Source organism: Mesocricetus auratus, unplaced genomic scaffold, assembly GCF_017639785.1.
Source record: "Mesocricetus auratus isolate SY011 unplaced genomic scaffold, BCM_Maur_2.0 Super-Scaffold_15014, whole genome shotgun sequence".
NCBI lineage: Eukaryota > Metazoa > Chordata > Mammalia > Rodentia > Cricetidae > Mesocricetus > Mesocricetus auratus.
The window spans coordinates 41,226,499-41,254,114 of NW_024429186.1; the positions used below are offsets into that span (position 1 = coordinate 41,226,499).

Consider the following 27,616-nt stretch of genomic DNA (forward strand, 5'->3'; position numbering starts at 1 on the left):
ACACATGCACGGCTGGGAAAGAGACAACTGGCATTATGATCATGTGTGCAGGATGTGATGTGCACACAGCTGGATTCAAATGTGTCTGCCATTGAGACCTGCTTGCCTCCCCAGGGCTGTTTCCTCTCCTAAGAGGCTTGGCACCCCAGAATCTCCTCGAATGGCTTGTACTTGTTACATTGACAGAACTGTAGTGGAAGTAGAAAGAGTTCAAGTGTGTGTGTGTGTGATGTCTTTATGCACTGTGCCCATAAAACATCAGAGTTAATCCACTTACAGCAAAGGTGTCATATTTCATTTGGTAACAAGTTTTAATAAGAGAAATGCTTTTTTTTTCCTTTTTGCAAAGGAGTAATTTGTAGTTAACATTACTTTCGACTGATTTTGAGAAGGTGGCTAACTGCCAGGGGGCATCCATTTTGCAGGGTTAGTTACTTAAAAGCTAAAATATTAAAAGTTTAAAGTCTCCAGCTTGAATTGATGGGTTGGTGACTAAATCTAGGAGGAAGTGATTTCAAATTACAGAAATGTGGCCCCTAAGTCTCCTTCTGCAAAAAGAACTCTCGTGCACACGTGTCCCTTTTAGTGGCTGCCTTGTACACATCACGGTGGTGGCAGGGAGGCGAAGACTTGGTGTCTGGTAAATACATTTTGAAGCACCTCTGCAACAAGATCACTGTTTATGGCTCACTCTCACAAGTGAAGAATGGTCAGTGGAGAAATGCCAGCTCGGAGCTAGCTGATTTCATCTGTCAAGCCCCCGCTTAGACTCCTCACCCTGTTACTCTTAGCTGTGTGTTATTTTTCCATACGCTATCTGTAACACAGTCCAGACTAAGTGGCTATTCATTATAGGAAGGGAGGTATTGGACAAAGATAACCCTGTCAGATTTTAATTCAAGTTCCTCCCTGGAAAACAAAAATCACAGAATGCCTCACCTGAGGTCATTTAGACGAGTTACACTAATGATAAACAGGGAAGTTTACAGATGCATGCCAAATGATTCCCCTTAATTCCTGTTAAATATGGCAAGTTTGTGTTCTAGACATTGCTGGAGCAAAATGACAAGTGCTTAGCAGTTGAAACTCACGAGGTTTCTTAATGAAAAGCAGAAGGTGCCTGCTGGCACAAACACTCGACAAAACAGCCCCTTCTAGCTCTTCTAGAACAGAGGAAGAAACAAAACACAAAAATTCACAACACACCCTAGTTTAAGGCAAAATCCCACGTAGCTCACCCATCCCTGAACCCTCAGTTCAAATGTGACCGTACCGCTTTTGCCAGCTTCACGCCATGCTCGTAGGTGAGGGGTTTCTCCTTCATGTATAGGAGCCGTGCCAAGGTTTTGGGGTCATCCCGGAGATCGATCTGTGACAAAGAGACCGTTACTATTTTCAGGCCTTCTCAGTTACTTAAAGTGGAGACATAAGATAGTACCCTTCCCCCTCCTCAACGTCTTTGATGATGTTGAATGTTCTCTGAGAAACCAATGTACATACCCATGCTCTGAGAGTATGAAGTGGGGTGTGTGTGTGTGTGTGTGTGTGTGTGTGTGTGTGTGTGTGTGTACCAGGATGGTCTTACACTTTCTTCATGAAAGCATTTACCCTGGCTGCTGAGAACATCCTCCAATGATCCTGTGCTATCTGGGGTTTTGAGTTTTCTTTCTCTTTTCTAGACTTCACAGATGGTCCAGTACCTTGTAGTGATTAATTACTTGACTGCAACTTTGCAACTTATATCACTTATTATACAATGTGTTTTGTGGCTTTGGATCCATTTTTTTTTCTTGTCTGAATCAAATCTTGACCTTCAAAGGGATGGAGATTTGCTACCTGTGAGACTTTTTCAACAGATAACAAATGGACAGAGAGCCCTTGCAGGGGAGTCCCGGAGATGAGAGGCCAAAGGGCTCACACATCAAACAACAGAATCTCTCTCCAGGGGGAGTTGCTTTGAGGGCAGCAGTAGACAATTTACTAAACATCGTGGTTGCTTTCAAATGTCACTGTGTATGTGGGCACACAGGGTTTGCTTTTTAAAGGAAGTCAGCAAGGTCATGCTAGGACTCCGTCGGGTAGGACAATGCATATGTGAAATTGTGGTTTTATGTTTCCGCTGTTTTTTCTATTTACTTTAGTTGATGGACTCGGTGTCTGTTCTAAATAGATTCAAGTCACCCCGAGGGGTTGAATGTCCAGCTATGTATGTTGGCAGCAGGACCAAGGCTTCTCATTATGGACAAACACTAACACTTGCAATTGAGGGCAAAAGACTTCATTTAAACAGGCAAACCGTTATCTTTCAGAAATGTGGGTTGTCTTCAGGAGTGTGGATAAAGGAGTTCCACGCTGCCTGCATTTAAGAGAAAATACATCTCCCCATCAGCCCATATTGTTTTTAGAAAGCATTTTTCTTTTATTTATGTTTCTTTTTAAAAATTTTTCTCTTTGTCAAATAGGATTCAAAATGAGGACTCAAGTAGGAGCATAGAAGGTAGGTACAAAGCCTGGCAGCCATAGTACCGTCCTGACCTCAGGACACTAATGCAGATCCAAACCAGCAAAGAACTAAACCCATTTAAACTACAGATAGTTCAGACAGTCTTCAACCAACAGGAGGTTAATGGATGGAATTTTATCAGCTTCCAACCCTTCAAGGCCTTGACTTAATACATGTTGCTCTTAATATGTATGTGGGTGGCCAAGGAGTTAAGGAAAATGCAGAGGAGAGAGCTTACTCTCCTGCTCCAGCAGGACCACCAAGGATACTTGCCATATGCCCTATTTGAATGTAGGGTCAGTTTGACCTGCATACCTAGTTTTCTGTATTAAAACAATTGTGGCGGCCAGCTTTAACCATATCAGATAGTTGCCGTGCGTTGGTGGCGCACGCCTTTAATCTCAGCACTCCGGAGGCAGAGGCAGGTGGATCTCTGTGAGTTCGAGGACAGTGTGTTCTACAGAGCAAGTTCCAGGACAGCCTCCACAACAATACAGATAAATCCTGTCTCGAAAAACAAAAACAAAAACAAAACAATATCAGATAGTATGTACAATTGATGCCCCTGTTTCATTACTTTATTCAGGGTTGGAGAAGAGTATCTGTTAAAAAATTATTTTGTTATTAGAAAAAAAACAAGCTGTAAGATTAAGTTTAAACACCGGATCAAAACTTTCTGCCTCATAGGAAACAGCTATATAACATTTTCAGCTAAATGATCACACATCTTCAGGACTTCTGTTCAGGGATGAGATAGATATCTCTGAGACTCTGTCCTGGTGTTCGGCAGAATACAGGGTTCGCCTTCCGCACAGCCCCTCCCACCCTCCCGTCACCCCCATTTTCACCTGCGTCCCGATGAGGACGTAAGGCACGTGAGGCATGCAGTCCTTCAGTTCCGGGACCCACTCCTCCTGGACGTTGTGATAAGAGGCAGGGTTCACGACAGAGAAGCAGATCAGAAACACGTCGGTGTTGGGGTAGGAGAGCGGCCGCAGCTGGTTGTAGTCCTCCTGTGGAGAGAACAGAGGGGAGCTGATACAGGCTGTGCACAGTCTGTGCAGCCCGTGGGACTCTTGCAGGGAAGGCTCTATAGTTGCAGCTGGTGAGCCACACCCTTTGTTGTACACAGAGATCACATGTTTCCCATTTCAGATCAACCTAGCAATGTAAACAGCTTTATTGAGGTACAATTTATATACCACAATGTCCACCCACTTATTTCTTCTTTGCACTGTATACTAGTTTAATGTATAGCAGCACTATAGTTAAGGGAATAAGTACATTCATCTCCTCACATACTTACTGTTTTTACTGACGACAGCACCTAAAATCTACCTCTCCAGCTCATTTCTAATACACCACTCACGACTGCTGGCTGTAGTTCTTGCGCTGTGAACTGTAGCTTCTAGAATTACTCATCCTCCCTAATGGTACCTTGTGGGTACCAGACTACTCTGCTTCTATGTCTTCAGAACCTTAGCCATTTAAACAGAACAATTAGCAGGGATGAGTGCAATTCTCCCGAGACACTGGAATTGAATCGCCTGGAACATGTATTTAAATGACTAGGTCATTGACCCACTGAACTTCTCTTAAACAATTAAAAATTGTTTTCAAATTTAACATAGAGTAAGCTAAAATACAAAGCAAAGCATTGTTGCCAAATGAGATACATCTGTTGAAGAAATATGTTTGGGATTTGTTCGTAATCTGACCTGAGAGCCACAGTGTGTGTGTGTGTGTGTATGTGTGTGTGTGTGTGTGTGCACGTGCGTGTGTGTTTAATTCAGTTATTTAGTCGACAAGGAGTTTGGAGTTTTAGGTCTCTCAATAAAAAGTAATTGTACATTTAAATAGAATTAATAACACTTAGCCAATAGTAATGTGTGCTAAAATGCATCCTCCTTATATATGCATCCATATGCTATCACATATATCACACACACGGCAGTACAGTGGTATTATGTAACTATATATATATATATATATGGAACACTGTATTTTGAGCACAGCTTGGCCATTCCCATCTCACCAGAGATCAGTCCTGTAGATGAGCACTCAGCTTTCCTGTGGGCATTTACTACAGTGACTCTTATTAGGGTCATCTGGGGTCCTGATGCATGCTAAGCCCTACAAGTGAAGGGACCTGGATCATTATTTGTTACTCCTCACAACATTCTGTGTCCTCTGCCACTGGTCCTTCTACTCAGATTGTCAGAAACAGATCAGGGACCAGGTTGATCAGGTTTTCTCATCCTCTACCTATGCCCTGTTCACAAATAATTTTATGAAGAAGGGTGACTCATCCTAAAAAGTGGGGTTTAGGGGCTGGAAAGATGGCTCAGTGTTTAGCCTCTTCCACAGGACCTGGATTCAATGCCCAGAAACCTCACGACAACTCCCAACAGTCTGCAACTCAGGTTCTAGGGGATACAGCGCCGTCTTCTGACCTCCATGGGCATAGGCACATAAGTGGTGCAAAAAACACACATTTAGGTAAACACTCATACACATAAAATAATAAAATTAAAATTGTTTTAAAAGTGAAGGTTTACAATGACCCCCGAGTGAGCTGCTGCTCCAGCTCCTCCCTCCTTTGAGCAAATCAGAACCTTTGGAACATAGGGCTGGGTATGGAAGAACCCTGCACTGATTGGTCAGGTGTGCGCCTGGGGTGGAGAAAGCTGATTGTATGTAGCATCATCATTTTCAGCATCAGAACACGAGTCTTGGGATCCTCACCAAAGACTAGGCACCACTGCAAGAAGTACATGCATTGTCTATTGGAGTTCTCCCAGAAGCACTAGAATGATAGTACCACCAGCATTCACATTTCACAGAAGAGGAGGTCAAGTACCAGGGCTATCAAGTCATTGAATATCAAAAATGTATACCTAAAGGAAACATTTTGTGTGCCTCCAGACCTAGCTTTAGATTTGCTCTGCTATTGCCATATCTCAGGATTTTAGATAAAAGATTAAGTTTGTTTGTGACTTGCCTATTTAGGAATATGCATAGGTTAACCAACACGTTACTGTAGGGGTGCATTGTATTTGACATTGGGCACTGGCTCCAAATTGCCACAAGATGGCAGCAGACACTGTATATTTAAAATCTCAGCTGTTTCTCCTGCCGCAACAACCAAAACCAAAACAATCCAGTTAGCCTCAGAACTAGGCAAGGGAGGAGCCATAACTGGTGATCTGAAAGGATAGTGTTCATTTATTGATTTGCTAGCCATTGAATAAAAATGCTGCTTAGATCATGGGACGGTTGGGGAGGTAGAGATGTGTTCATTTGCTGTGGTCCTCCAGCACAGGGATTCCTGGTGGCACGAGCTTTCTGGCTTCACAGTGCTCTGTGTTCTAGGTTTGTTTGTTTCTGTAGGAACTTTAGTACTGCTGTGTAATTCCACTTAAAAAGACTGATTACTCACTGGACGTGTGGCTCTGTCTGTCAAGGATGCTGCATGAACTGCATAAGGTAATTAAGAGCTGGGCATCAAGTTGGGGAAAGAGGATGAAAATACACAAAACAATTCCATGTATCTGAAAGGAGGCTTCTCTGCCTCTTTTAGTTATTCTGGGAAGGTAGAGTATTTATCTGACTGAACTGGAAAATTTCATTATCAAATCTGGAGGATCCCTAGACCCGAGTTAGTATAGCAATTTCCAAAGGACGGCCCTCAGGTCAGCAGAACAGGAATCTGTCTGTTGAGAGCACCTTCAGATTGTACACTCCCAGGTGTCCAAAGCTTAAACACATGGCTCTGTCAGCCTGACACAGTTCTGATGCGGCTCAAATTTTCTGGAGCTCAGGTTACCTTCTCCCTTCTACCAGCTAGCTATAGAGTTCTCAGACTGGGACATCCAATAGATTTCAACAGGACAATAGAGAAAAATACCTTTCAAAGAAGGTTTATACTTGGCTGGTAGGAGCCTACCACCCCTGGGTGGCTTCGGTTAGGAACTATGGCAGAAGTCCAGGATTAATAAAAAGAATTCCTGTCTTGGCGATTTGTGGAGGTTGGGTGTTTGAACTCATATCTGATGATGGCTTGAATGCATTTTTGTGTGATGAAGCACACTTGTACTGTAGGTTATAGTCACGTGTGCAGATGATGTCAGTCAGCCATGGGGAAGATCAAAATGGTCCTTGTGGCATTGAGGCACCTTCCAATGCTAAAAATGACTGGACAACAGGCACTTGTGAGCTTCTCGGAGAGACAGTGTGTTAATCTATAAAAGCCACTAGATAGGGCTTTGGATGGCTAAGCTAAGGGGACTTGGGTTAGGGTAGAGTAGGCAGGGATTTGGGACTGTGTAGGTTTTTGAGTACTTACTACCTGTTGCCTTCCAAAGGCAAACAAGGGTTCAGCACAGAGGTGACTCTGTCAAGTGTGGACACGGTGGCTGAATATTTCAAAAGTTGTGAGGAGCACTCAGCATAGATTGGCTAATCATCCCCGCCCCAAACACGCTCATGAGCTGCTGTGTCTCGAAGGGACAGTGGTGGAACCACGAAGCCATTAGTTCTCCTTGCATTTGGATCACTCATTGCCAGTGGAATTGTACTCAGCACCAGGTCTGGTCTAGAATACTATGTCTGGTAAGTGCCCAGGGCTGCACTCTGTGTAGCAAGGAGAACAGCCTTGAGCCGGCCTCTTGACTCAGACCCACAAGCGGCTGGGGATAGAATTCTGCTTTCTTTGCTCTGTGAGCTTCCTGACATTTATCCTGGGGTTGTCAGCAGCAGCCTTGCTCTTCATGCTCTCCCCGCAAGTCAAGCTTGACTCGGGAAGCAGGACGACGGGGTGGTAGCTCAGGGTGTTGCCCAAGAGCATGACGGGTGGAGAGGAAGTCAACCGGTTTCAAATCCCTACCTCGCTTGTCACTGCTACTTTGGTGTAGTGTGGGGTGAGATCTCTTTGCCCCTGTTTTTTTTCTTTGTAAAGTGTAAAATGCTCATACGCTGTGGGACTACAATGCTGTAATGTGTATGAATCCTTGGAATGGTCCTTCAGATGCAGTGAGAACGTTAACGATGGAGGAAACGAGTCCGTCTCTCATCTAAAGCCAACAGCAGGGGCAGTTCCTGGAACCCCGGCCCCTGTGCTCACTGGATACCCGAGACGATTCTGAAGTTCACTTTGCTGAACTAAGCAGTAATGAGGTTCAAATATTCGTGGACGGTGATTTGTCAGTGTTCTTCATCTCCATTTTTAAGAATGGGTCCTGAAGTTAGCAGCATTCTCCAGACAGCACACTCCTAGAAATCACGCCGAGATACGTGGGATGAGAAAGTTTGAGTTGCTTATTGAGCAGAAAACATTCATTCTGAGGTTTCAGGCAAACTTTCCACGAAGGGTTGCTGCCAGACCCTGCGCTCCAGATGGCCCTGCTGGCTCAGCCAATAGCAAAGAGGAAGTCTCACGTGCTTCCAAGTAGACCTGGGGTTGCCATTAATGAGACCCAGCTGCACTCACCTCCTGCCCGCTCACATGCTTCTAAAGAAGCAGCTCTGGGGGGTAGGAGGGGCAGGACCTTCAGCTAACAGGTCCTGGTGAAGGCATGTGGCTGCAGCCCTGGGCCAGTGTGGTCTTCCTGCTCCCACAGTCATTGGTGGCAGCTGAGCGGCTGTGGGCTGTGGTTTGGCAGTGAGAGATAGCATCCCATGCTCGCACCGTGTGCGGTCTGCCTCAGGTCTTGAGGGGCTCACGTGCAGGGAACTCAGGCTCACTCTCTGATGAGAAACTGGTGTCCGATTAGACACATAGTGGAGGAGGTGGTCCCTGGCTCCTGACCCCAGGGGACACTCATTCCTCCCGGCAGTGATGCTGACCCCCACTTCTGCTGGTGCTTGCTGTCTTTGAGATACATCTACCTGGAGTGTGGTCTGAGAGCTGGCTTTGCCCATGTCACCGCTGAGAAGAGGGTGAGATGCCTCACCACCATGGTTGATCCACTGTAGACTCAGACGACACTTGGCTCTGAGCATTGGCCTGGGACACCCCGTTCCCCAGGCCATGAGTGCTCAGGCTTAACTGAAGTCCCACCACGCTGGCCTCATGCTTTCCTCTTTATCTCTCATGGCATTTGCCAAACAAGCCAGATGGGCATGGCGTACATCTTAGAGCTCAGTATTTCTTCCTGTACCCGAACCAGAAATCTGAGTACAGGAGCCACTTTCAGAGAAACTGAACAATCCTTCACAAGGGGTGTGTGTCGCACAGGTGAGTTGGCCTGACCTGAGGAGACATGCCAGCGGACTGACCCTATTGCTTGTTTGGTGATCTGAGGGCTAAATCTAAATGCTTTACTAACCTAGTGTCTGAGTTTTTTTTTCCGGTGGCTTTTTTTTTCTTTTTCAAGACAGGGTTTCTCTATGGAGCTCTGGCTGGCCCAGAACTTACTCTGTAGAGCAGGCTGGCCTCCACTTTATAGATCTGTCTGCCTCTTCCTCCTGAGTGCTGGGATCAAAGGCGTGTGCCACTACCACCTATCCCTAGTGCATGAAATTCCAAGCCAATTGAATTCTGAACATTTCTTTTCTTCAAAGGGCTCCACTCAAAGCCCAAATGATAGTTTGTCTCAGGAGTCTGGGGAAGAAGCCAGCTTCCATGTGCTGGCTGCATATATATGACTTCATTAGACACCATCTTTCTCTGTGAGTTTAAGGCCAGCCTGGTCTACCGAGCTAGGGCTAGGACAGCCATGGCTATCAAAGACACACTGTCTGGAAAAACCAAGAAAACAAAACAAAAGCACCTTCAGCAAAAGCTTGGCTGGGCTGTGGGAGAGTCTTGAGCTTGTCTATACAGCAGCCATATTGGGGGCTGAATGGTAGAGCTGGCTAAACAGTTTTGCTCAGGGTTGCCTTCAAGGGCGGGGTGACAAGTTCCTCTCACCTGACCTTTCAGCATACCTTTGCTTCTTGAGTTGTTCCCCCGCCCCCACCTTCAGAATAGGGACTCATTTCCTTTGTGTGTTTGTGGTTCTGGGATTATCAACATGCTCTGAGATCACTTCTCTTTCCTTACTTAGTAAGGACACCCTGGGTAAATTTTACCCACCTTAGTAATAGACACCCTGGGTAAATTTTAATTAGTTGTGGGTGTTCTTCAGCCTCTTAACTTCAGGAACATTTGCTAGTATCACTGAAGGGCACTGGAACTTTTGGGACATGAATTTGGGGATGGCTATTCTTGGTTGTCAATGTGGCTACATCTGGAATGAAACCCAAGTGGCTGGGTATAGCTATGAGGGATTTCTCTTAATTAAATCATTTGAAGAGGAGAGACCCACTTTTAACCTGAATCTTTTGGGGTGGGAAGACCCACCTTTAACCTGGGCCACGCCTTCTGGTGGCAGACTAGATAAAGGACATGGAAGAAGGAAGCTTCATCTCTGCTGCTTGCTTCTGCTCTCACTGACAAATCCTACTTCTTCAGGATTTTAACATATAATGAATAACAGCCGAGACATCCAGCCTCATGGACTGAACAACTACTGGATTCCTGAACCTTCCATTGGTAGACAGCCATTGTTGGACTAGCTGGACCACAGCCTGTAAGTCATGCTAATCTATCAGTTGGTTCTGTTCCTCTAGAAAACCTGAACAAAATTAAATTTGTTGTGAAGTCTTTTTGGCTAATTTGTAGATGTAGTTATTTTGTTGGAAACATGCCTCAGCCAGTAAAGACTTAAATTCATTAATTTGGAGCCAGGGTGCAAGGGCCTGCATTTGTCTCTGTTGTGTTCTTGAGACAAGGTCTCATGTAGCCCAGGATGGCCTTGCACTTCCTAGGTAACTGAGGGTGATTTTGAACTTCTGATCCTGCTGCCTCTGCTTCCCAAGAAGCACCTGCATTTCTAAGATGCTCCATGGACAAGCAATGCTGCTGGTCAGTGGACAGCATTTTGATGGCAATTGCTAGAGCTGTGGCTCTCAAAGTACGCTGTCCAAAGCAGCAGCAATGGAAACCTATCATAAGTGCAAAATCTTGGGACTCATCGTAGACTTATAGAATCGGAAACTGTGGTGTGGGTCCCTATGGGTGGTTTTAAACAAGCTCTGGGTGGTTCTGGCACATGTTCAACTTTGATAATCATCGTCCCAGAACACGAACGACAGTTTATCCTTTACTGTAACATGTCCATGTATTTAAAGTCTTTCACTGCTGAAAGGCTTCCCTTGGGTCTTGAATCAAAGTTTTTTGATTAATTACTCCAGCTCTTTCAGGGTTTCTTGAAATTATCTTTTAAACTTCTTAATCACAGAACCTGAGGCCCAGAAGGAACCTTCAGATATGCTCCAATTTCCTTTCTCCATGATCTATGCTCCCCTGTGAGCCTTGTCTATCCGGAGATTTCAAAATAAGTGGAGGAAAGCCTTAAGGTAAAAGTTAAGTTGAAGAAACAGCTTGAATCTACTTGTTATTACTATATTTTATGGTATTTGTTGCCCCTGTGTCAGAGGTTTGGGTCACCCTACTAGCTTCAATTTGAAGTTTAAGGATATTTTCACAATATATCATCACTTCTACTTTCACACTGGTATTTTCTTAAAGGATAGATAATGGGAAGTAATAACTCAACTCTACAAGAGCTTTTAAGCAGTTTTATTGACTGTAGAATGAAATGGAGATCAAGGGATATGTTGTTGAGACAATTGACACACAGGAACCAACACTTGTTGTGGATTACTACAGAAGTGTTGGGAGAGCTAAATGGGCAGGGACTTCCAGAATTCTCTGAGAAGTCAAGGAGGGCAGACCAGTTCAGAGTATGAAAGAATCTCTGCTGTGTTGGGCTTTGCAAGCTGGATTGTATGGACGTTACACACTGGGAGGGTGTGATGAATAACGACACCCCATGTGATTGAGTTAGAGTGGGCAATTCCAGTCCGTGAGTCCATGTACCTCATGGGCTGGTATGTTTTCTGATAGGACCTGTATTCTCTTGTATCAGAGGATGCAAACTGACTTTTTCAGCTGGGGGCATCTTTTTTCCCCTTGCCATGTTTTTCTTTCTTTATATTGATGGGAGAGGTCACCCTACTCCCTAGTTCTGACAGTGGTTTTTGCAAGTCATCTGGCCACGAGTAGAATCTGGGGGTTCCTGGAAAGGAGCCTTGGGTATGATACTAGAATATCCAGGCTCCGTGCTCTAGCTGTAAAACAACAACTTTGACATCCCACATACACTTCTTGGTGGTCCTTGCACATGCACACTGAAAACCGCGAAGAGATTCCATTTATTTATTTTCTAGTATAGAGCTTTCAAGTTGAACAAAATGACATCTCTCCAGATAATTGTGAGAAAAGACCTCGACAAATGCATAGCTATTAACAATTACCAAGAAACTCACAGTGGGAAATGCCACGGTCAAATATTCACTCCAAAGGACTTAAGCTGTATAAATTTGGACTGACTGAACAACCCGCTGATTTTGACCTAAATAAATGATTCAAGACATATGGTAACACGCTCTATCCAAGAAATTAGGCCACGGCCCTCCATGGCTCATTCGCATCCCCTCCTCCACCGGGTGAACTTCTAACACTGGATGTTTTCCACAGCACAGTGTGAGGTGCAGGAAAAGGCAGTCACCCAGTATTTCCACCCAAGGACAGCCATGTGCAGGTTCACTGTTGGGGATTCAAGTCCATGCCCTTCCACTCTCAAACCCCAAGAGACACTTGTGACAGAATAAGAGTATTCGGGGAACCTTAGAAAATTTAGTCAGTTTTCAGGGGATTGGGGTTGACCTTCGTCTTTGGGACATATCCAGACACTTGTTTTTCTTTCAGTCTTTAATCTATCATGTCACCCCCATCTCTTTTTGAGCCTTTTCACAACTCATTAGATAAATTAGGTAAATCAAATACAGGATGGGCAAAGAAAATAGCATGGGGAAAAGGGCCAAGCTACAGTTTGTAAAATAGACCCATACATCTTGGATTTGGAACAGGCTTGGGTTGGAGACAATTGAAATTCTTGACTAGAAATTTTATTTTGTTATTTTGAGTACTGATGGTTTTTCAGTGTTGGGCATATCAATAGTATCTTGGACAGTGACATATATATATATATATATATATGTTAAAGTTAAGAATGTGCATTTGGTTGTCATTTGGGTAGAATGTACATAAGTCCCAAATGATTAGAATGGGAAATATCTGTGCTATTAGCTCCCAAATGATGAGTCAAATGGACCATTCTTTCTCCCACACCCCCTTCCCCTTAATGAATCAAAATAGTGAGATCGTACCTGTCCTGCGGTGTCGTACAATCCAAGCAAGTGCTGTTTGCCTCCCACTGTCACAGTAACTAGGGGAGAAGAGAAGAGAATGCATAAACATAGGCTTCAATCGGTGGACTGTCTCATGCCAGCATCTCTCTGGGCAGGGAGGATGAGCATATGTCTCATTGGTGTATATTCTAAACCAAGTTGACAGCACAGTTTCCAAATGAAAGAGAACCTTGGACTGCAGTGACAGCAGATGGTCTGAGCCAACTCCAAATCTCTCAATGGAGATAGACATTTTTGGTGTTACTCGAGTACTCTGTAGGCTGTTTGGTGACCCTTACTGGGCTCTACAATACGAAGCTCTGGAAGAAAAAGGATGCTAAGTCCCTTTCTGGCTAGGTTGTCACTGTCTTTGCTTCTGAGCTACCTTTGGAGATACAGAATCAGGTAATTAGCCATAAGAGATCTCTGTGTTCTTGGGGCTGAGGAGATAACCACTGCACAAACGTGGAGACTTGACTTAGGATTCTCAGCACCCATGGAAAAGTCCAGGTGTCTGTACCTGTCCTTTCATGTACCCCTGTGAGCTTCTGTGCATGGGTACAGGGGAGAGACAGATATGGGCAGATTTCTGGAACTCACTGGCCAGCCAGTGAAGCCAATTGGTGAGCACCAGCTTTAGTAAGAGACATTGTCTTCAAAGATAAACCAGAGTCACCAAGGAAGACATCAGAAATGAACCTCTGACCTCTGCTTCACACATGGGTAGCTGCATACACATGCATGTGCATGCACATGACAATACACTACATATACACACATGACCATATACTACATATACACACCTGACCATACATACCATGTACATACCTGACCATACATACCAGATACACACCTGACCATACATACCATATACACACCTGACCATACACACCATATACACACCTGGCCACATACTTTATACACAGACCTAACCAGACATTACATATCCCTGACCATACACTACATATACATACCTGACCATACACCACACACACACACACACACACACACACACACACACACACACACACCGGACTTTGAGATGTTAATAAACCCAGGTGCTGTCCGGGCATGTGGTTTTAAGTGTGTGGATTCACATACCTACAGGGTTAGATGTACCCAGCAGGCTTGATGCCTTGCCAAGCAATTGTGCTCAAAGTGCGGAGTAATGTGGGAATACCAGCCGCTCTGCACATGTCTGGGAATGACACAAAGTCTCAAGTCACTGCTCAACCGAGAGGGACCAGATTGAATACAGAGGGATACGGCTCTCTTGGTGAGTGGAAAGAGCAAGGTTACATTTCCAGAAAATCTAAACCTCTCCTGGGAGATACGGAATCAAACATGCAGGAGCCCCCCCCCCATTAGAAAGTGTGCAATGACAGAGAGAAAGTGGGTTCCATCCCCTCTGCCATCAACCGTGGGAAATGGTGACCTTTTAGAGCTAGGTGGCTAATGTGTCAGCCTCATTCCTACCCAGCTGCTCAGGGCTGATGACTTGGTGCTGATTTTTACTTTGATTTATTTTCAGGTTGATGGGCATCGTGTATGTAAAAACATTTCCCAGTGCCGCTCTTGGAAAAGCACTTGTTTAAAAGGCATAGTCTCCCCAGATACTGGGGACTGTTTTTCTAATCCACTCAGATCCACATGTGTTCAGTTTCATAACATGAAGGCAGCCAGATGTGCTTCTGAGCGTGTGCTTTTAAACGTCAAACTCAGCTCTATGAAATCCTCACTTGCAAAACTGGCTGACAGGCAGGGGTGGGGCACTTAAACATTTTTATTTCTGTCCACAAGTCAGGCTAGCGATGGAAATAGAGGTGTCTAGAGCTCTTCATCCTGTTTTATTTCCTTCTTTCTGACCATTGGCAGAAGAGAGCCTGGGCTGATGTCCCTGAAATTGGCCTAAATCGCTTCCTTAGTGACCAATTGGTTACTTAGTCATGGATCAAGAATGAATGGAAGAACCCCAGCTATTATAACATGGGATTTCCTGCCTCCAGTGGGCCGGGCACATGGAGGTCAGGGCTGCTGTTCATGGGATCCTGCACACTGCTCTGGGACCCACAGACCTAGGGCCAATAGGAGGCAAGCACTAGAAGCTGAGCCGACTCAGAGGTCACACTGAATACTGCGAATATTCCCAAGTGGTGACTGTGGCCTTTGTCACCCGTGTTGTGCAGGCTCAGCTTTCACTGCCCCCCTTTTGTAGAGAACTGTCATTTCCTGCAGCCCTCTTTCCTTCAGGCCACACCCCTTTCTCCCTGGCTGCTGGGACTCCAGGACACTTCACCAGGCCTGAGACAAGTGTGATCAAGAAAGGTTAGCCAGGAGCTGAGAGTCTGTACAGCGTCCCCTTTCCTCTGCTGGCATTTGCTCAGAGAAGGCTTTCTGGTAGAGATGTCTAAGCTGAGTCTGCGAAGATGGCCTTGAGTTTCCCAGGCTCTTGCGGCTTTATTTTGAAGTCTTTTTCAAGCTCTTAAAGTACTTTGGCTGAGGAAATAGAAAGGAAAAGAACGAAGAGAATTTCCTTGGGTTAAGGGAGAATGGTGGTATAGGATAGGGGAGGATGCCATTGTTGGCATAGAAACGGGGTGAATTTTCAGCATTGCTGTCGATGGTGGCTTGCTCTGCTAACCCTTCAGGAGGGATGCTAAAAGCAAGACTTAGAACTTGTGTCTCAATCTTTGAGAGTCCCTTCAGTCCCTCTTCCCTGTTTCTGTTAGAGGGCATCAAGGAACATCAGAGACAGAGGTCAGCATCAATTGTACAAGACATGGCTTTATGAATCCTAGACCAGCCGTGGATGTCTTATTGCTTGCCAGCTTGTGTTCCATGAGGCTCTACAACCTGGCAAAGAATGAGTCACAACTCCATGGAAATAAGGCCCTGCCACCAAGAGCTAATCATCCATGAAATGAAGTCCCAGCATGGTTGCTCACCCCAGGTCACTCTGCCTTTGATTCCTACCATTGCTTTTCATCACTGGAGTGACTCTGGGGACTTCATCTAGCACCCCAAGTCCCATCTTCCTTTTCTGTTAAAAATGGAATCCATATGGTAGAAGGAGAAAACTGACTACTACAGGTTGTGTTCTGGCCTCCATGTGTGTACTGGGGCATACTCCTCTCCTGCCATAAACAAATGTAACAAGAATATTTACAAAACGGGTTCATAGAATATTTGTGAGAAGGACATGTGATGAGGAATTATCTAACTTACATCCTTGTTCACAGTGGGTGCTGAATGAATGTATCCAACAAGTGCATATTTAGTTCATTCTGAGGACAGGGGCCAGTCTGTCTTTCTTTCTACGAGTACCCAGTGTGTATGAACTGTCACACAATGGGAATCTTAACTGCGAGCCACTAGTTACTCTCTACCATAACTGATAGCTGTTTAAATCTGTCTTATGTTCTCACTGAGGGCAGAGTCCCCACACCCATCACGGATTCTGCCTCATGAAGCAGATATTGAATACTCAGGGCAGAAACTCCTGCACAGGGTCCAGTCCTTGCCATGGAGACAAGGGTCCTTGGGACTGTGCAAGGCTGTGGCTAGATCGCCCCTGGCTAACCACTGACCACAAAGCTACCAGGAAGGCTATACCCAGGTTGGCTTCCCAAAGGCCTTCTATTCTGAACTGGTTGTCTCAAGAAAATAGAAAACCTACAGCAACAGCTGACCTGAGCAAGTGGGATCTCACGGATCCCAGTTTGACTGCTGGGGAACCAGCATAGGACTGAACCAGACTCCCTGAATGTGGGTGTCAGTTGGGAGGCCTGGGCAGTCTATAGGGTCTCTGGCAGTGGAACTAGGATGTATCCCTAGTGCACGTACGGGATTTGGGAGCTCATTCCCTATTGAGGGATACTCTCTTAGCCTAGATACATGGGGGAGAACCTAGGCCCTACCCCAAATGATGTGACAGACTTTGATGATCCCCTATAGGAGGCCTCACTCTCTATGAAGAGTGGATGGGGGGTGGGGTGGGGGATTGGTGGGGGGCATGGGAGGGCAGGAGGGAGAGGGAACTTGGATTGCCATGTAAAATAAGATTGTTTTTAATTTAAATAAAACTTTGTAATAAAAAATGAAAGTGTGAAAAGTTGATCACGGTCTGTTATGTAGGTAAAAAACGAAGACTTTCCTGAAACCCCCATTAAATTCTTTGCTTCCTTGTGTTGGTTCTGGGGTAAATTGGAGAGTTCATTTCTTGAGGCATGGAAGCCAGGATACAAATTTTCACTCTTGAGGGTCATTAACTGAACCCAGAGAGAAAATAGCCCAGGCAGGACTGAGGCCTCTTTCCCTCCTCAACTTATTGTCTTAAAGCTGTGTAATTTGTAAATGCGTGAGTCCTCTGGCCATCAGTCCCAGCCATGAGTAGAGTGATGGTGTGAGGGACTGGGTTCAAAACCTCTTCCTTGTTGGGTAGCAGCTGTCTCAGCGGCACAACGTAGTCTTCTGAAGTTCAGTGTGATGAAACAAGGTAAACTCCACGGATTCTAACAGCGGAAATGTTAGCTCAGGGGAAGTTCCCCGCTGGCTACCCATGTCACTTAGGTCTAGTGTACTCTCTCAGTGGTAGGCTCAAGCCTGACTGTGTGATGTGGGTAGCACCACAGGAGTGCTATTTTTGGAGAAAGAAATACTAACTTTTAGATCCAGCAAGAATCGGAATTTTAAGAGAGTTAAACAAGTGGCTCTCTGTTCATGTCAAGGATTTATGAACTGATGAACAAGTGTCCAAAGACGACTTTGAGGAGCAGTGGGAAGGCTGAAGCAGGAGGATCAAGAGTTCAATGCTAGCCTGTACTATGCAGCAAGTCCTTGCCAAAAAACAAAACAAAACAAAAATAAAAAACAGAGCAAACAAACCAAAACAGAACAACAGCCCTATCCCTCCCAAAGGCTGCTGGAGCGTGTCCAACACCTATCCCAAGCCTCCTAAGTGTGTGTCCATTTTATTAAGGGGCAAGTTCAGAGGCATCAGCCATGAAATTTCCCCAAATACCCATTAGGGAGCAGTTAGTAGGAAGTGGAGCACAAACACTGCTTCCTGAATATAACTGGTGGCAGATTTCCTTGTGTGTGTGTGTGTGTGTGTGTGTGTGTGTGTGTGTGTGTGTGTGTGTGTGTTGGGTGTGGAGTGTGCATATATATGTGTATGTATAGGGTATGTGTGTGTGTGGTGTGTTGGGTGTGTGGTGTGTATATGTGTATGTGTGGTGTGTATATGTGTATGTGTGGTGTGTATATGTGTGTATGGTATGTATATGTATGTGTGTTTGTGGTGTGTGTGTGGTGTGTGTTGAGTGTGTGGTGTGTGTGTTGGGTGTGTGTTGAGTGTGTGGTGTGTGTGTTGGATATGTGGTGTGTGTGTGGTGTGTATATGTGTATGTGTTGTGTGTTGAGTGTGTGGTGTATATGTTGGGTGTGGGGTGTGTGTGGTGTGTGTTGGGTGTGGTGTGTGTGGTGTGTATATGTGTGTGTGGTGTGTATATGTGTGTGTGGTATGTATATGTGTGTGTGGTGTGTATATGTGTGTGTGGTGTGTATATGTGTGTGTGGTATGTATATGTGTCTGTGGTGTGTATATGTGTGTGTGGTGTATATATGTGTGTGTGTTGTTGAGTGTGTGTGTGATATGTTGAGTGTGTGGTGTGTGTGTGATATGTTGAGTGTGTGGTGTGTGTGTAGTGAGTGTGTTGTGTGTGTTGTGTGTGTTGGATGTGTGGTGTGTGTGGTGTGTGTTGAGTGTGGTGTGTGTGTGGTGTATTGGGTGTGTATGTGGTGTGTGTTGAGTGTGTGGTGTGTGTGTGTTGGGTGTGGAGTGTGTTTGTATGTGTAGTGTGTGTGTGTGGTGTGTATGTTGAGTATGTGGTGTGTTGTGTGATGGGTGTGTGTGTGTGGGTGGGTTGCTCATCTTTCCAGTGCCTGCCTGGCTCTGAGTGCTGCCCGTGTCCCTTCCTGCAGTCCTGCCTCAGCCCATCTGCACCTGCTGGCCTCAGTGGCTCATTTCCTTCCTCATCCAGCTGTCTTCTTACTGGAGATCAGGCTGTATGTATATGGAAACAGAGGGCCCTGGGGAAGTCTCTACTTTAAAAGATGTGTCAGCTCAGGGGAAAAACCCAACAGGCTTTCTGAGAATTCCCTGGGATTCCAAGTAGAAGGCTTTGTTTTCATTTCTCTTCTCTCCCTCTACTTTTCTTCTCCCCAGTATCCTTTGAGACAGAGTGTCCTATAGTCCAGGCTGCTCTTCAACTCACTCCATAGCTGAGGATGGTCTTAAATCCCCAATTTTCCTGCCCCTTCTGGAATTATAGACATGTACCATCATTTCCCTTGCTCCTCCTCCCCCCCCCCCCTTTTTTTTGAGACAGGGATTCTCTGTGTAATTCCAGCTGTCCTGGAACATGCTGTACAGACCAGGCTGGCTTTGAACTCACAGGGATCCGCCTGCCTCTGACTCCTGAGTGCTGGGATTAAAGGTGTGCAACAGCACCACACCACCCTGCCTCCCCATTTTAGTGGTCTGCATATCTACTCCAAGGTAATTAAAGTCCCCTTCAAACAGGACAGGACACAACTGCCATGCCTTGTCTGGCCCTGGCTGTGCTTCTCTTTCTTCTTAGCAACATCTGTTGTGACCAGTGATAATGGCTTGTGTTGAGTCATTTTCTAAATTCCCCGGATTTTAAGGTGAATAACTAATTGGAGCCCTGGACTCACTGGGAACAAACACAGGGACCTCGAGGATCCTCCATATTTTTATTTGCAAGTTGAGGAACATAGTCAGGAAAGTGAAAATTTTGTACACTGAAGACTCCAAGAGTGTGGTGTGGTGTGGTGTTACTGAGCAAACACCTTCTTAACAAACAGTATTTGGGGAACGGGGCTTCCTGGAATGATTTGTCACCATGGTTCTGGGTGTGCGCTGGAAGCACAGGAAAAATATTCCCTTGTCAGTATTTATTTGATGAAAAAGGAAAAGGGGGTGGGTGGAGGAGAAGAGGGATGGGAAGAGCTCTAGACTCAGCTGATGGAGGTCAGGGGGTGAGACCAAGCCAAAGAAAGCCAGACAGCCGCACCCCGACATGTCAGTCTTGCTTAGCCCCGCCCTTCCTTCTTCTGTATTTCTTTGGCAAGTCTACCTCTCCCCGTTCTACCCCTAGACAGCTGTAGGCTCTGAGTGTTTTTTTTTAACCATCCTTACAGCTGTCCCCATGCAGGCCCCATCCTGTCACTTGGAAAAAAATCTCCTAATTGGTGCCCTAGTCTTCAGGTTCCACTTTCTGTGATTCCTCAGTGGCCCCAGAGGAAGGGCAAAGCGAAAGCCAAAGACCTTGTAAGAGCATGTAAGGTCTCGGTCACCAGTCCCTGGATCCCCTTCTCCATTCTCCTTTATTTGAAATGTGCTGTACTTCGTTGGAGCCCTTTCTTTGGGATGCTTGGAAGGAAGTTCTGGAATACTTGCCCCACACTTAGCCTGGAAAAATCTGCTTTCCTAAGCCCTTCCAACCCTTCAGAATTCTAAAACTATTTCCAAGCTTGCTTGTATGGAGGCCACAGGAAAGCTCAACTACTGTTTCTTAAGAAGTGTCCATCTGCTTTTTTTCCTGAGAGGGTGTCTCTCACTGGCTTGAATATCACCATGTAGGCTAAAGCGCCTATCTCTGTCTCCCAGAGTTTGGGTATGAGCACTCACAACATGTCCAGCTTTCTAACGGAGGCTCTGAGCACCCAACATGGCTGTTTGTACTTGCAAAGCTAGCACTTTATTGACTGAGCCATCTCCTTGGCCACGGCCATGTATTATTTATTCTCACGTCCAGATGCTAGCAAAGCTCAGGTATGTGCTGCACACATATTGGCTGAGTGGCTGAAACATACATTAAACTCCAACCAAAGTGAAGTTTTTCTCCGAGGCATCTTTGGTATTTTCCAAAAGGTCACCGTGAACTTTGCTGGACACTGAATGGCAGGATGGGGTTGCCTGTCTGCTGTCCTGCACTGCAGCTGGTCCACCTGTTGTGAGGGATGCCATGGAAACCTGACCTCTCTGGTGCATCTGTGCTCATGGCGGTCCTCTAATTTGATAACCAACAGTGGCAGATGCATCTCTGCCAGTAGGACAGGACCACTGACCATGGATTCTGAGGTTCCTACACTGCCAGAGAAGCCTGACTTTAGGCATAAAATACAGAGGAACCAGTTTATAGGTATATGAGTGTACTTTTTGTAAGGTTCTCTGTACAGAGAGACTCTTTAGAAATACCTAAGTGTCCTTTTTAATCAGAGTGGTACTTTTCTGGGAACTCATCGTAGCTAAGTTGTCACCTGATTTCTAGGTCTGCACTTTCTAGTTTAGCCTTGACTTTGATTCTGAGATCTAAGTTTTTGTAGCAGTCACCAGGGGGAGTAGTTAAAAGCACAGGGTTTCTGAGGATGAAGGTCTGCATCGATATCCAGGTCTCTTGGGAAGTGACTCTGCTCTGCTCTGATCCCAGTCCCCTCATCATTAAGATTAGTGTCATAGTAACTTGGACACCCTACTGTCCTGCCCACTTGACAGGTTGTCAGAATGCTGGTTGAATCCCATGCAAGGAAACCTTAAGATGCGTAAGGTGCTCCACAGCCATTACTTCTGTTTATCATGTCTGCATGTTTATCAAAATGCAGAAACAATTACCTAGAGGGTAGAGCCTTCTCTCGTCTTTGTCAAGCAACAGTCACTTAGGAGATCCAAACACCTTGGCGGTGATAGAAGAGTGAAGAGTGCCAGAGCTTTGTAAGAATTCCTAGGCTCATAAAAATTCAATCAGGCACTAGTTAGAACAAGTTAGGGATTGGTTGGAAAACAGCCTTTTCACAACATACACACACACACACCTTAAAAAGTGTCCTGTAGTGTGGAAGATGTTCATGGGGAAAAATAGTACAATACTTGACACATCTAAAGGGAGAACAATTCTGAGATAGCCCATGTTCTGGATGAGAAGTTTCACACTGGGAAGATGTGGAAGATGTCAGAGCTCCCCAACTTAATTTGTTTAAGAAGTTTTGTGTGGTGGGTATGACAAGTGACTATGTGACTATACTGAGTATGAAAACCTAACTTAGAGACAACAAGTAATAATGAAAAAATATATTATGAGATGCATGTTAGTATATTTTGCAAAATTCCACTAAAGAAGCGTCATTCCGATCAAGACCCCCTGAATGTGAGTGTCACTGAGGAGGCCTAGGTAATCTATTGAGCCTTGGGCAGCAGATCAGTACCCATCCCGAGTATACACACGGACTTTGGACTCCCATCCAACAATGTGAGGTGCACTCTCACCCTGAACTCTTGGGGAAGGGTCTAGGCCCTGCCCTATATGAAATGACAGACTATGGACACCCCCATGGAGGGCCTCACCCTCCCTGGGGAAATGAAGGGATAATGGGGGTTGGGGGGAGGGCATGGGAGGAGGGGAGGGAAAGGGAGAGGGACCTGGAACTGACTTGTGAAGCAACCTTGTTTCTTATCTAAATTTAAACTGAAAAAAAAAGAAGCGTCATTCCAGTGCCAGGGTTAATAACACAGAATAAAAATATCAGACTCAGTGTTACATATGTAAGGTTTCAGTATTTGATAGATGACATTTTAAATCAGTAGGAAAAGGTGAACTATTCAACTATTGAGTTTAGATAGCCGATTATCATTTAGAAATAAAAAAAGGACTTAAAATTATAAAAGCAAAGGAAGAAAACCATAAGGGAATGACTTGATAGATTTGATTTAAATATGAAAGGCGAGGCTCTACACACTTCCCATAATGTAAGAAAATAACTTCTTTTTTGTATATGAGTACACTTTCTTTTTAAAAAGTTACTTTATTTGCATGTGTGCATGTTTGTATGCGCACATGTGTGTGGGTATTTGAGGAGTCCAGAAGAGGCCATCGGGTCTCTTGGAGCAGGTGTTTCAGGTAGCTGTGGGTTGCCCTGTGTGGATGCTGAGATTTGAATTCCAGTCATCATGATTGAGAGTAGCAAGCTTTTCTAGTCACTGAGAAATTTCTAGCCCAAAGCATGCTACAAAAATTTATTATTAAAAAATTTATTATTTATGTATATGAGTGTTTTACCATCATGTATATATGTGCACTGTGCGTGTGTGTTGTCCATGGAGGCCGGAAAAGGGCATATGATACCTCCCACCCTTGGAACTGGAATTATAGATGGTTGTGAGCCACCTTTTGGGTGCTTGGAACTGAACCCAGGTCCTCTGCAACAGCAACAAGTGCCTGTAACTACTAAGCCATTTTTCTAGCTCCCAAACCATACTCTCTAACCAATAATAATTACATCTAAAGGACATACGGATGTAGATATTTGACAAAGTAATAATGAGTATTCAAAAGTTTCAATTAAAGATATTAATCTTTGGCCCATTGATTGACAATGACAAATAAAATGCTAATAGTTAGCTGAGTGGTACATGTCTGTAATTCCAGTTACTCAGTAGACTGAATCAGAAGGTTTATAAGTTCAAGGCCAGCCTGGCAAAAAGAGTTCAGTGACAGTGCTTTTGCAGGCCTAGCATGTTGAGGCCCTTGGTACCATCCCCAATGAAACACACACGCACGCACACACACACACACACACACACACCACACTCACACTGGAGAGAGTGCTAGTACTTCCAAGAGCTTAAATATGTGGGTGCTCACACACTGCTGAAGAAAATGTAAATTTGCTCAAGACTTTCTGGAACGCTGTTTGGCGATAGATGAAAAGCTCCAGCATGAAATCGAATTTTTTTTCCTTCTGGCTCAACACTCTTTTCAGGAATATGTTTCAAGGAACAGTCATACAAGCGAATAATAGTATACACATGAGAATATTCATCACCAGTGTGTTTATAACAGCAGATGGCTGGAAGAGGACTACAGTGGTCAACAACGAAGGCCTGGTTCTCGTCAGTTACAGTGCACCCTCACAAAGGAGCCTGGTAAGAGCAACGAGGAACATGGCGAGCCTGCGGACATCATGCGTAGAGAAGCAGGAGAAGATGCCACACTGCGTCCATAAAACATGCATGCAACGCAGCGCGCTCCTTTTCATGCTTGTTTCTGTGGACGTGTGAAACGATCTTACAACACAGCTGAGTGCTCTGGGATTGTGGGGGCTGCCTACAGACGGTTTGAATGTCTTCTAAGTCACCCCAAGCTGTGTTCCTTCTGAGTTCCCTCTGAAGCTTTTGTGTCAGGCGCACGTGGATTCATTTTAGGTTGTAGACGGAACCTGCATTTTTATGAGGGGAGAGAGTGAGAGTAGGTTTGCCGTGGTGTGCTCTGGGCTTCAGGGTAAGCCATCTCCCTCAGAGGGATATGGCAGTCCTCAAATCTCTACCCGTACTTGCTTTTCGGAGGGACCCAGGAAGCCTTGTGCATCTGAGAGAGCGGGGATCTCCTGGCCTGTGCTGAGAGGAAAACTGGAGGAAGTGTATGAGCTAAGGGACCACTCGCACAGTGGCGAGAGAATGAACCAGGTGAGAGAATGATGGGTGTTTCCCTTCTCTTCACCTTCTTCTCTGACGTGCTGCAAGATAATTGGGAGAACATGAGGCCATCATTTTCTTCATAGTTACTATCCCTAGATTATATGTTTTCACTCTCCTCTTTGTTATGCAGAGTTTGGGGGTTTATGGATTTGTGTTTTTTACTTTGTTTTATTTATCTTCATCTAATATTCCCAACTGAACAGGGCTTCCTTTCAAGTAACAAACGAGGAGTTCTTTCCAAGTATCCTTGTGGTATACTTCTTAATATATGTCAAGAAATGTGAATACTAAGTAGCCATATTCCTCAGTGCTACCACACTCTGTATGTATTCTCTGTGTGAAATAAAGCATATTAGAGACTCTAAAGAAATGAATGGAAGCACAAATATTTACCGATTAATATTTGATGGGTAATTACAGTGGGAGGATGTGTGCGCATATGTATCTTTACAACTAGACATTCATGTGACAATTGTATGTGTGTATATATCTATATATATATATAGGCATATATGTAACAACTGGAGCTATGTGACAACTGGACCTAATGTTTCCAGATGCTACTTGTTAATAAATACATGGGAGGTCATTATCCCTTGTAACTTTATTATTAAGCATATTCTTTGAGTTTGAATGTGATAAACACCACTTTTATGCCCTTGCCCAGATATTTTTCTCCTAATTGTTTTTCCTCAAACCATCTGAAGCTAAACATGCAGTTCTATCTAAGGATGTTTCTCAGTCACACAGGATGCCCATCGAGGCAGTCACATAAGGAGAGGAGCAGAGCAGTGAGGGATGAGACTCTTAGCGTACTTTCTTTTCTGCCAGGAGGGAAAGAGGAAAGATGATAAACTCCTTAAATCCTCCTCTCATGCTCCTCAATGTGGCCCCTTGGAGACCCTCAGGTGATTGACAGGTGACTCATGTGAGATGGAGCTGTGCATTCCACAGAGATAGTGTGGTGATATGTTGCTTACGATTTAAATGAAAGCCACCGGAGGTCAAAATAGCAAAGCAGCCATACTAGTCATCCATAGAAACCAGGAAGTGGCTGCATACACCTTCAATCCCAGGACTCAGGGTTAAGAAATAGACGGATCTCTGTTAGTTCAAGGCCACACTGACTACACAAAATTAATCCAGTCCTGAAAGGAACAGCCCAGCACCTGGGATCACAGGTCTTTAATCCTAGGACTAAGGAGGTGGGAACGGGACTGATATGGCTGGGCAGAAAAAGGAATAAAAGGCAGGAGGAGACACAACCTCTGAGGACTCCTGGAGATAGGATTGCCATTTCAGCTGGGTAGAGGTAAGATCTACTGGCTTGGCTGCTTTGCTTGTTTGATCTTCCGCTTGAAGCTTGAATCCCAATATCTGTCTCTGGGTCTTTTGCTTTTTGTACTATAAGACAATGCAGAAGGGAGACTGGGTCTGGGCTACTAGTTCATACACGCACATCACTAGTCTTCAGACACCAGGGATTAGGGAGGTTGGGACAAAATCCTAGCACCAAGCCTGTAGAGAGTTGTAGGGCTCTGTGATTGGGGAAGCTACCCAAGGGGTTTTTCCTGCCTCCGTTGGTTATTTGAGATCTGAAGGGACTTTGGCTAAAAAAGGATAAAGATGAAACCATAAACAAGGCATCTTGGGGCTTGGAATGTCTTGGTCCCTTGGGCCATCACTGGGATGTGGCTCTCACAGTGCACGAACGAAGCGGAAGCAATGGTAGATACCATGGGAAGGGCAGCTTTCTGACTTGTTTACGTCAGCATTTCGGTAGATTGTACCAACAGCTTGGTTGACCGTGAACATCCAGTGTAGTTTATTCTATGTGGGAACTTATGCCCATCTTTAAAGTTTTGTAACCCACCTGAGAAAATGAGTTTCTGAACCCATGGAAAGTCTTTCTGTGGCTGTGTCCTCTCATCCTCTCTGACAGTCTATATGGACATGGCATTATGGAGGCCAATGGTGAAGTCACAGCACTTATCTCCTATGGGTGAGCTCTGTTCAGTCTGTTTTCTCCTCTCTGGGCCTGGTAATTGGTACCATTTCTTTATTTCTTTTCAGAGTCTACCCTGTTTCCCTGTACTCCCTCCCCCACCCCAACAGGTGTTACAGCAATGATTAATAGTTGGCTGGACTGTGCACTTCTTTCAGGCAAAGACAAATCCCGAAGGCTTTGCTAGTGATGGGATTTTAACTAGTGGATATATATTGGATGAATGAATAGATTAAATGTCCCTGCAGTCTCAAGGAGAGCATCTGTTTCAAGGGGAACCGCAGCCAATGGATGGAGCGCTGCTAGGGATCTCTGGACCGTCTGGCGGGTGGGAGGGGGGATGTGTGGAATCATGCAGCTTTCCCAGCATGCAGAAAATCACAGCAGAAGGTGCTTGTGACACTCTCTGGTGTGGATGCCAGGAGACGCAATTGTTGAATTGGAACTGATCAATTCTAAAAAACAAGGAAGGCCGTCAGGCACAGGGTTGGGCACACTCCAAGACAGACAGCTATGGAGTGGTTGGTTAACTCTCAGTGTCGGTAGAGGACAGCACTGATCCAGCCTTGCAGGACTTAAGGTAGCCGTTGAAGTTGTCAATCCCAGGGCCTGGGGGACAGCCTAAGCTCTTAACCCCAGTGTCTGCAAAGGACTGGGAGCACCTGCAACTCAAATACCTGCCTGGAAGTGCCAGGGGAGAATGGTGCTAGGGCTACCGGAGCTCTGCTCCCAAATCTGATTGCAGCCAAATGGCCCATTATGTCTTAGCTCCTAAACAAACAAAACCAAGTAGATGATGCAAAGGACCACTGCCTGTATCTCCTGAGACAAATTCAAGCTGTGTCAAAGCAGGTTTTTTTTTAAGCTGTCACATTGGTTGACACTTCAGCTGTCAGCAACACGTTTCTCCGTTACTCTGTGGTGTCTGATCAGATGTCCCAGCTAACCATTAAGTACAGTATTTCCAGCTGCCTGTTTTACCAATGTGCTCTCACAAGCGGTGGGAAGGGAGCAACCTTGCAGATCAGCGGGTGCTGAGGCACCTAAAAATAGAAGTGGCTGGAGGAACTCCATGGGTGCTCGAAGAGAGAAAGCAGCACAAAACAAAATGCTGAAGAAAGGGCTTAAACTATTATCTAAACCTGCATGCTCTTGGGATATTCAGGAAGGTGAACTTCCGGTGGATGACAGGAGTATTAACTGGTGCCTATGTGTAGACAGCAGCATGAAGCCCAGAACTGATAAAGAACCCGCG

At 45.1% G+C, this 27,616-nt stretch overlaps 1 protein-coding gene across 1 annotated transcript in view; it reads right to left on the minus strand.

Moving 5' to 3' along the window:
- Rhoj (ras homolog family member J) overlaps positions 1-27,616 on the minus strand; it is a 77,948-nt gene that overhangs the window by 10,096 nt on the left and 40,236 nt on the right. The window contains exons 2-4 of the mRNA XM_040742922.1: positions 12,779-12,837; positions 3,352-3,516; positions 1,274-1,369 (exon numbers count right to left, since the gene is read on the minus strand). Of these exons, the coding sequence (XP_040598856.1) occupies positions 1,274-1,369; positions 3,352-3,516; positions 12,779-12,837 (320 nt within the window). The remainder of the gene's footprint in view (positions 1-1,273; positions 1,370-3,351; positions 3,517-12,778; positions 12,838-27,616) is intronic.